General features: G+C 43.1%; 1 protein-coding gene across 3 annotated transcripts in view; it reads left to right on the top strand.

Annotated features, from left to right (window-relative positions):
• The first annotated feature begins 570 nt into the window (after window positions 1–570).
• RIF1 (replication timing regulatory factor 1) overlaps window positions 571–9,800 on the top strand; it is a 37,226-nt gene continuing 27,996 nt past the window's right edge. For all 3 annotated transcript variants that reach the window (XM_074828470.1, XM_074828469.1, XM_074828468.1), the window contains exons 1-6: window positions 571–789; window positions 2,141–2,219; window positions 2,890–2,986; window positions 4,906–5,036; window positions 5,474–5,568; window positions 7,973–8,162. In XM_074828470.1, coding sequence (XP_074684571.1) covers window positions 683–789; window positions 2,141–2,219; window positions 2,890–2,986; window positions 4,906–5,036; window positions 5,474–5,568; window positions 7,973–8,162 — 699 coding nt within the window. In that variant the 5' untranslated portion in view covers window positions 571–682. The remainder of the gene's footprint in view (window positions 790–2,140; window positions 2,220–2,889; window positions 2,987–4,905; window positions 5,037–5,473; window positions 5,569–7,972; window positions 8,163–9,800) is intronic.

Here is a 9,800-nt window from a genome sequence, read left to right as displayed (position 1 = left end):
ATGGTGGGGAGCGAAGACCCCAGATGCTTTCTGTCGCACTCACTTTTCCTCATCATTTGGAAACCCCACACCGACTTGGGGACCCAACCGGAGATGGCTGCGGGGCTACACACGGCACAGCACAGACCCACATCTTCGGGTCTTGGGGAATTTCAGGTTTATGCAGGTAGGTTTCTGTGCAGCTGCAGCTCAGCTGTAACCGCTGCGCAGCTCTGGGCGCTCTGGAGATTATTTTCCAGTCCCAAATCAATAGTTTTTAGGTTAAAGTGGCCTCTGGGAGACCAGAAGGCGCGCAGCGGGGAGCCCCGCCCCCGGCGCCGCCTCACGTGACTGACAGCCCCTCGCACCCCTCCCCTTCCCGCCCCGGGCTGCCGCCACCAATCGGCAGCGAGGGGCGGTGCCCTCCGGGGCAGGGGGGCGGTGCCCACCAGGCGCGGGAAGCGATCCATCGCTCCGCGCTCCGCCGCGCGCGGACAAAACGCGTGGCGCCGCTCGATGTCCTCCGGCTCGACCGCCGGCCCCGCCTCCCCCGCGTTCCCATTGGCTGGGCCGGCGCGGCCCCGCGGCCCGCGCGCCGCCAGTCCCGCGCGCCGCCATCTTAGCCCGGGAAAGACGGCGCGGGACGAGCGGCGGCTGGGCTCGGGGCTGGCGGTATTAGGTTGCCCGCTCGTCCAGCAGCACCATGAGTGCTCCTGCCGCCTGCCCCAGTCTCCAGCCCCTGCTGGAGACTCTGGAGGACCCAGCCGCCCCGCCGGGGGAGCTCACCGACGCGCACCTCACTATCGTTAAGTGAGTGCGGGCCGCGGCCGCCGCCTCCTCAGGGCGGCGGGGGCAGCGTGAGGGGAGCGGGGAGGCCCGCGGTGTCTGAGGGGGCGATGGTCGGTCTCGGCCCTGTGTGGCTCCCCGCCGGCGTGGGGCAGGCTCGACCCGCGTGTGGCTGGGCCGAGAGCAGGGGAGAGTGAGCCCCGGGAAGCCGCGGCGGAGCAGGGAGGGAAGCTTCTGCCCGGCCCGAAATGCGGGCAGCCGGGGAGGGCTGCAGGGCGTGGGGCTGCGTAGTCGCTGGCTGGAGATCGCGGGAAATATGTAGGCCTGAAGTGGGAGGAAGGCGGGAGGGAGTCCTGGGGTCTGCTTATCCGAGAGCCTCTCCTTGTGCATTTCCCGGGGAGACCGCGGAGGCGAGTGAAGGAATGTTGAGAAATAGTAACTTCTTTTCTAACTGGAAGAAGTCTTACATTTCAGCTTTATGATTGGAAAGGTTAGGTATGTTGCTGTGTATCGTGTCTTCTCTTAATTGCATTTCTTTCTGGAAGGTGCTTCTTAATCATGAGGTTCTGCTTTTAGCTGGATCTTTCAAGTTTGTTAGCATATGCAAAGGCATTATCTCTTCCCCTCAGTATCTCCCTTTCAGCTTTTTAGTAACTTTTAAAGCCATAACTGCTTAGATACCAGCGATACTGATCACACTGTAAGATTATACAGGTTTGTAGTAATAACTGACAAAAAAAGTGCTAATTTAAAGATAATATTAAGCAACAACCGATTTCTCAGGTTGTCTTCTGGATGATTGCATTTAATATGGTTGGTTTTTGCTATCTGAAACTTGATTGTTAACATTTTATAGGGCAAGTATAGCTTTTCTGTATGGATGTCTTTCAGGTATGTCATCACTGCCAGTTGTCAAACCAGAATTTTGGGGGAGCCTGTGTTCTAGAGCTGCTTTTGAGGAACGTGCTTTTTAAGCTCATATATTTCTGTGGAAAGTTTATCTAATTTCCAGCAGTTGTGTAAAGTTTCCATGTTAATTTTTAATGTCTTTTATAAAAGTTGACAAAGAATTAAAGCCCTTAATGGTTTGGGGGTTTTTTTTATTCTCCATAAGCACAAAATGGGTCAGTAGTCACTTCACTTTTTTCAGTATCCTAGGACACATGTACTTTATAACACAATATTGTGCCAGTATGTCAGACTATGTGGTGACTGGCATTTTCGCTCTTTAACTTCTTCAGTGTTGTGTTTTAGCTTTCTAAGGAAAGAAAGGGTTCTGTACTAGGTAATGAATTGTGTATTAGAAACTTAGTTATGTCAGTTATAACCTGTTTAACCTGTGAATATTGCTCGTTTTCCTTTCTGCTCCTTAAAGTCGCTTGACTGGTGAGGAAGGCAAAGAATTCACTGCAGATGTCAGAAGACACTTTCCTCAGCTTTGCAAGGTGTTTAAGGTATGTCTTTTCCATTGTTTTCTGTACTTCAGTGAACAATGATATATTTAGGGAGGTCAAGGTCAGTGGCCATTGTAAGACTCATATTTGAATTCATTTACTAAGAATTCAAGCTAGTGATATAGCAGTGAGGGTTTGTTGGGAAAATATATCTTCCATGTTTTTAGAAATTGCTACAGAAAAAATAAAATATAGGGTCTTGGATGTGTTCAGGCAGTGTTATGCAGTCAAATCTGATCTTTCGGGCAGAAAAGATAGTGTGTTCTGTCAGCCTTTAGAAACACTTTAGAGATTTGGAATATGCAGTAAATGTCAAAATTTTTTGAAAGTTAATACTGTTCTTAGACAACTTTTTTTCCCTTTTAGATGTTTAAAAACAATTGGAGAGTCAAGTGATAGATACATAACAGATGAAGAAGTAAAGACCTTTAGTTGTTTAGGACTGACTTCAGTAAAGATGTCTTGATTACAGAGAGCGAAAATGTCTTCAGAACCTGAAATTGTTTTATTAGAGTGTGTGTAATCGGGAAGGATTTCCTACATGGGTGCATTTTTCATCAAGTGTTTGGTTCTGACAGCTCTCTTCATTGAGCAGAAGTGTTGGTTTTAAGACAGTACTTTACAGCTACTTCTGTAAACTGAGACTTTCTGTATTTTTTTTTTTTTTCAGAAGCACATTTCTAGTCAAAACTCAGAGCTAAGTAATGCAGCATTACAGGCGTTGGGATTCTGTGTTTTTAATTCAAGTATTACATCTCAATTATCTGGTAAGCAAACAAATGTCAGTGTAGATGCTGGTTGTGTGTGTGTATATATATATCAGAGTTCTTTTTTTATGTCTTTGTTAGTATATACTTTAATTTTGACAAAGTTTACAGTTCCCACATGGTGCAGTGTTGTTTTCCCTAGTATGAGCAGTGTGATCAGTTCATTAATTCCATCTTGTACAAAAAAAGTATGTTTTTTCATGCTGTTACACTAATACTGTTTTACTAACTTCTAGTTTTATTAAATGCTTTGGTACCAGTTACATACTGTAATTCATGTTGTGGAACTAGTAATCAAAAAAGATGTCCAAGTGGAAAAAGAATGAAGAATGCTTTTTTTGTTTGTAGAATTTTCAGTATGTATAGTACTGCTTTCTAGCTTTTACCTGGTGATTCCTGGTTGTTACACTAAATAATAGAATGATTCGGGTTAGAAGGGACCTTTAATCCAACCCCATATATTGTGCTGGTAAATATTTCAAATTAAAGTAATTGAAAGTAATCCATAATCTTATGGCCTACATTCCTAGAAAGTGCTAAATCCCTTTAACAAAAGCTTTGGCTGCTGAGCACTTGTGGCTATGCATCGAGGTAAAACCACTGGATTTTGTTAGTAAGGGAGAGCTAATGTCCAAGCTGGCTGGTCCCCGAGGTGCCTGTTACATGTCCCAGGGCTCGGGCATATCCAGTTGCAATAACACGATCAGAAGCTGCTCAGTGTCAGCTGTCCCGGTGTGTGTGTGTGTCAGGTTGGGTGAAGGTGGAAGGTGCTTGAGCTAAGGTTGCCTTTCATGGGCACAGAAGGAAGTGCGGTGGGATTTGGCTGTTGCGTGGTGCCTTGATGGTGCAAACGGCGTACTGTCAATTATTCTTTCTTCTAAGAAGTGTTAAATACTCTTGGACAAATGTTCTGGAATGAGCTTTATTAGAGAGAAACTTAACCTCAGGCAAGACTGAACAAAATCATATGTGTGGATGTGTAGGGAGCATTTTTCCATGTGACTGCCATTCTGTTTGTTGAAATTTGGTTTGTTTTTTTTTTTCAGTTCTACTCAATTTTTCAGTGTGTCCTGCTTTCCTATTATGCAGTATTTAGCCTGATTTTGGATGAGAATGAGGCATTTACGATGGCTGTGTGGTCCCTCTCCTTTCCCATGTAACTTTTTTTAACCAGTTGATAAATTACAGTCAATTTTGTTAGAGAATGTCAGGCTTTAGAAATAATTAAGTCCTGAGAGCAGTGGAGAGTTAGGGAGAGAGGACAAAAAGCATATGTACTCTTGACTGAGGAAAGGACTGTATGTGAGTTTGTTTCTCAGATAGTGAGATCATCTAGCCACAAAACCCAAATTTGTAACAAATCAGGCTTTGCTTGGAATTTCAAAGGAATGCATGATTTCTCCATCTGTCTTCCTAGTTGCATGTAAGTCCTATGTTAGCCTTATTCGTTTTTGTGTAATAAGCTTGTGTTTATCTCAGTTACAGCTTTACCACTCTCTTTAATAATGAAATCTCTTGTAGACCCTAAAATGAATTTCTGTATGTCAGCATAGCAGTGGAACTGACCAAAGTGCTGCTAAATTCACTTGAAATTCAAGAAATTTTGGATAATTAAATACTTAATCTTTAGTTGTAGTGTTTTTAGGTAAAATTGTCTTCTGGTTTTGTGGTTTATAGAGGTAATGCAGATGTACTACATTAACAGTCTCTGTATATTAACACATTTTGAGCTTTTTTTGCTAGTTTATTTTGAGAGAAATTTCCAAAAATTGTTTAAGATCTTATGCAGAATGCTTAAGACATTAAATCATGTCCATTGGGACTTCCAGTTGAATGGATTTTTAGTAACGTTAACTGAACAAAATGACCCGACTAGAACTGTATAACCAGAATTTGAGTGCTGTGCATTCTGCTTTCAGCAACTGAAATACGAGACTTGCTTTCAATGGTGAACAGTGTTGCTGTAAAAACTTCAGACAAAAACACTCGCACTCGGGCACTTTGGGTGATATCTAAGCAGGCGTTTCCTTCTGAAATTGTTAAAGAAGAGGTAAGTTTGGTTTTTTTTTTTTGTGTGTGTGGCCTGATTTCCTAGAGAGATGAGGCTTGTGCAGTCTTTTGGTCACTCTGCTCAGTAGGTTTTGAGCTGAAGGTGGCTTTCCAGCAAATTTGACAGCCAAGTATAGGGCCTGAGTTCTTGGAAGAATTGTAAGGGCAGCTACAAAGGGAAAAGGTCCAGCAAATAATTGCTCTCTTGAGGGAGAAGCTGCAGTCTGAGCATTTCTGTTAGATACCAGAGAAGCAGCATAGGGGAGAGATTTTTTTTTTTAATTCCTCAGTCTGGTCAGAGCTTTAACCTTAAAACTAGACTGAGCATAATCCAAACACCAGGCATGGTTCTGGGAAACAAAATTTCATAATTCCAGCTTCTCATGGAAGTACTTGTATTTAGGTGCTCACTCTAATGTTCTTCTCTTATTTTCTCAGGTGTCCAGTATTATTTCTACCCTGGAAACGATACTTACTAAAGGAGATGTACAGTCTATGGTGGTTGAATATGAAGCACTGAATGTTATTATACGGTACGTGCACTGCAAGATTAAATTGTTAAAATGGATGTTTAATTTCTTGGGGAAACTACTGAAACAAAATCTTAGTGGTACTAAGTATTCTCAAGAAAACTTTTTTTGAATGCTCTTTGAATTGTTCAATATATTCAATACTCTTTTCCCACAGTGTTTTGTATTACAGTCAGTAGAACAGAGTGAAATTGTGTGATCTTCTGTTTCTGTCTCTTTACCAGTGGTTCTCCTGAACAGCTCCATTTACAAAGTCTTCCCTTAATGATAATAATGACAGTTGATTCTGTCACAGAAAGTATTCCATATTCAGATAAACTTTCATTGCTTTAATTTTAATGGCTTATTAGGAATAATTTCTAAAGTCTCATGTGCACTTCACGAGTCATATTCTTGCATTCTAGCTTTTTCAGAACCTACCCAATTGAGAAATTCTCAGCTGTTACGTGAGGTTTTATTTTAAAATGTCTCTGTGGTGGCTTACAAATTTTACTGCAATTTGTCTCATAACACTGATGAGGGTACTGTTTAATTCCAAAGGTGACCTTCTAGGACCAATATCAAGAATGCATTGTTTTGGTCAGCAGTGCTAGAATAATGAAATTTTATCTTTATTTAGTATTAATTTTATTTTTTAACAAATACGTTGAGCTTATATCCTTACTGTTAAGTATTCTCTTAAATTTTTGCATCTGGTTTGAACTGCAAATCCATTTTAAAGCGAAATAGTTAATGCAGTAATTATCTGTTTATTATCTGTGTTCTAGTACGTTCTAGTACATCCTTTTTCTGTAGCAGAGAAGTTGTATATTATCATTTACTTAGTATTTAGTAACTTCTTGCATTTGGCTAATCGTACATTAAGTCCTTTTTTGTAAATCTGAGACTCTGTAGACAACTGTTTCTGGAAAATTAGGCATTTTATTAAGTGGTTTCTTTTATGTGTGAGTATATACATAAGATAATTTTATATGTGTTTATTAAAAAGGATGTAGCTATCCTTAAGAGCAAAGCTGTACCTGAAAATAATCTTTAAACAGATACTGGGTCTCAGGCTGATTGACAGTGGTAAGACAGTGCTCTTCTGAAGTTAGGCTGCTGACAGACGTAATGGAAAACTGTTCTCTTAAGCAGTGCCTGTCCTCTGGCTTTCATAAAATTATTTGCAAGGCAGCAGTTTTCCTTGGTACAGCAAGCCCTTCGTAAGCTGTGGTGATGGGGATTTAACATACCTGCACCAAAGAGGAGACTAGCAAAATTCCGTGACTTAGAGACAGCTGGTTTGAATATACCCCATTTCTGAAAGTCTCCTTGGCTTCTGTGTGGGATGGTGTAAACATATGGAAATGTTTGTCATCCTGTGCCCTAGCGACTCAGTAATGGAGGGGTAAGATAAGAACCCTGGACTAGGCTAATGTACAGTGAGTCTGCGCAAACCTGTGCTGCTTCAGGGTGTCGTGGTTTTACCCCAGCCCACAACTGAGCACGACGCAGCCGTGCGCTTGCTCCCCACTGCCAGTGGGTTGTGGGAGAGAATTGGGGGGGGAAAAAAAGTAAAACTCATGGGTTGAGATAAAGACAGTTTAATAGGACAGAAAAGGAAGAAAATAATGGTGATAGTAGTAATAATAATACAAGAATTAGAATATACAGAACAAGTGATGCACAATGCACTTGCTCATCGCCTGCTGTCCGATGCCCAGCCAGCTCCCGAGCAGCGGCCCCTGGCCAGCTTTCCCCCAGTTTCTATACTGGGCATGACCCCCTGTGGTATGGAATATGCCTTTGGCCAGCTGGGGTCAGCTGTCCCGGCTGTGTCCCCCCTCCTCAGCTGCTTGTGCCCCCCGCCAGCCTCCCCTGGCAGGGCATGAGAAGCTGCAAAGTCCTTGACTGGGTCTAAACACAGCTCAGCAACAACCGAAACAGGGTGTGTTATCAGCGTTGCTCTCGTCCTAAATCCAAAACACGGCGCTGTACCAGCTACTAGGAAGAAAACTTAACTCTGTTCCACCAAAACCAGGACACAGGGTTTGACCTGTTTTTCAAAAGCAGGCATATATTGTTTTTGGCACACGTGGCCTGTGGGAGCTGGTCTGGACTGCCAAGAACACGCAAGAGATGGTTAAGATGCAAACTTTGTGCTTGCTCACTCATAAGGAAGTGATGGTGTGGGTTTTTTTTCAGGCTCTCAGTTGTCTCATTTGCCTGAAAAGTTGTGATAGAATGGAAAGGACAAATGTAAATGTCAGTTTGTTTTGCTTTTAGAGAGGTTTAAGTAAACTGTCAAAATATAATTTTTTAGAAAAATTAAAAAATTGTTTAGAATTGTTTCTGGTAAATCACGTTGAATTGGAGCAATATGTTTGTTGGGAATTTTTAATACCTATATTTGTTCTTTTGGATCTAGCTTAATGGAGCAGACTCCAGTCCAGATGGGAGAAGAGGCTGTGAGGTGGGCAAAACTGATCATCCCTCTGGTTGTCCATTCAGCTCACAAGGTGCAGTTACGAGGTGCCACCGCTCTGGAGATGGGCATGCCACTGCTCCTCCAGAAACAGCAGGAGGTGGCAGCCATCACAGAGCACCTCATGACCACAGTAAGTGGCAGTGCTAGGCCTCTCTTTCCTAGAGACAACAGGAGTAGTAACTGGGGTTATTGGTCAGTTGGGGGTTTTTATTCTTTTATTTCCAGTCTAGATAGTGGCAGCAAAAAGCTGCTGCGTGTTGACAGCAACTGCTTGATGACAGCAGTTTCAACAGAAAAATCAGTGTAACAGCAATGTAAATATAGGACCACTGTAAAAACAAGTTTCTGACAAGAATCATTGATCAGGAAAATATCATGCCTTTTTTAAATGACCTTGAAGCACCTGTCTTGATAGCATTAACTCATATAATATCATAAAACTTTTCTTGTCTCTTAAAAGAGAATTTGCTTACGAAATGTTGTGTTTTAACCCCAGCCGGCAACTAAGCACAACGTAGCTGCTGGCTCACTCCTCCCTGCACCTGATGGGATGGCAAGGAGAATTGGGGGGGAGGAAAAAAAAAAGTAAAACTTGTGGGTTGAAATAAGAACAGTTTAATAATTGAAATTAAATATTATAATAATTATTATTATAATGAAAAGGAAGATAACAAAAAGAGAAATAAACCCCAAGAAAGACAAGTGATGCACAGTGCAGTTGCTCACCGCCTGCTGACCGATGCCCAAGCAGTGATCTGGCCCCCCCCAGCCGACTCCCCCCAGTTTCTGTACTGGGCATGACGTCCTACAGTATGGAGTAGCCCTTTGGCTAGTTGGGGTCGGCTGTCCTGGCCGTGCTCCCTCCCCGCATCTTGTGCATCTGCTCACTGGCAGAGCACGGGGAACTGGAAAGTCCTTGACTTAAGATAAGCACTGCTTAGCAACAACTAAACCATCTGTGTGTTATCAGCATTATTCTCACACTAAATCCAAAACACAGCATTGTACCAGCTACTGGAAAGAAGATTAACTCTACCCCAGCCAAAACCAAGACACTGAACTAGAATCAGCAGAACTCGGTGTGGTGGTAACTCACACAATCTAGCTTAGCTTCCTACTCAGAACGGGGCTAGTTTCAAAGTTGAGGCCAGGGGGCCTTGTCTGGTTGAGGTTTGAACATGTTAAAGGATGGAAGTTCTACACTACAGCCAGTCTGGGCAGTTTGTTCCAGTGCTTAGCCACCCTCGTAGTAAAAATAGGATTTGCCTTGTTGAAACTTGTGTCTGTTGCCTCCAGTCTTTTCTTCCAGTGCTTCTCTGAAGCACCTGTCTTCTTCCTTATAATCCAGCTATAGTGGAAGACTGCAGTTATCTTCTCTCCCATGCCAGACTAAAGAAGCCTGGCTCTTCTGTTATGAACTCTGTCCCTTAACCATCTTAGTGGTGACCCTCTGCTGGATTCACTACAGTTTGGCAGTAGCTCTGCTACTTCCATGCCCAAAGTTTGGCACAGTATTCCAGACATGATCTGCTGAGTACTAAGCAGAGGGGTTCGGTTTCTTCACTTGTTTCTTGCGCTTTGCTAGTGCAGTCCAGTATGCAGGAGCACGTTCCTGACTTAGGAGGTGGGGGACAAGAATTTTAATGTTCTTTTCTGCTTCCTGACACACACACCGCCCACCCCCCTCCCCCCACCCCAATCATCAGTTGTGTTAAATTGCACCAGCCCTTGTCGACGCATCGATTGATGTGTAAATCAGACACATAAC

Source organism: Strix aluco, chromosome 6 (assembly GCF_031877795.1).
Source record: "Strix aluco isolate bStrAlu1 chromosome 6, bStrAlu1.hap1, whole genome shotgun sequence".
In the NCBI taxonomy this organism is placed as follows: Eukaryota; Metazoa; Chordata; class Aves; order Strigiformes; family Strigidae; genus Strix; species Strix aluco.
The sequence above is the reverse complement of the archived record's forward strand: the minus strand, read 5'-3'. Positions and strand labels throughout refer to the sequence as shown.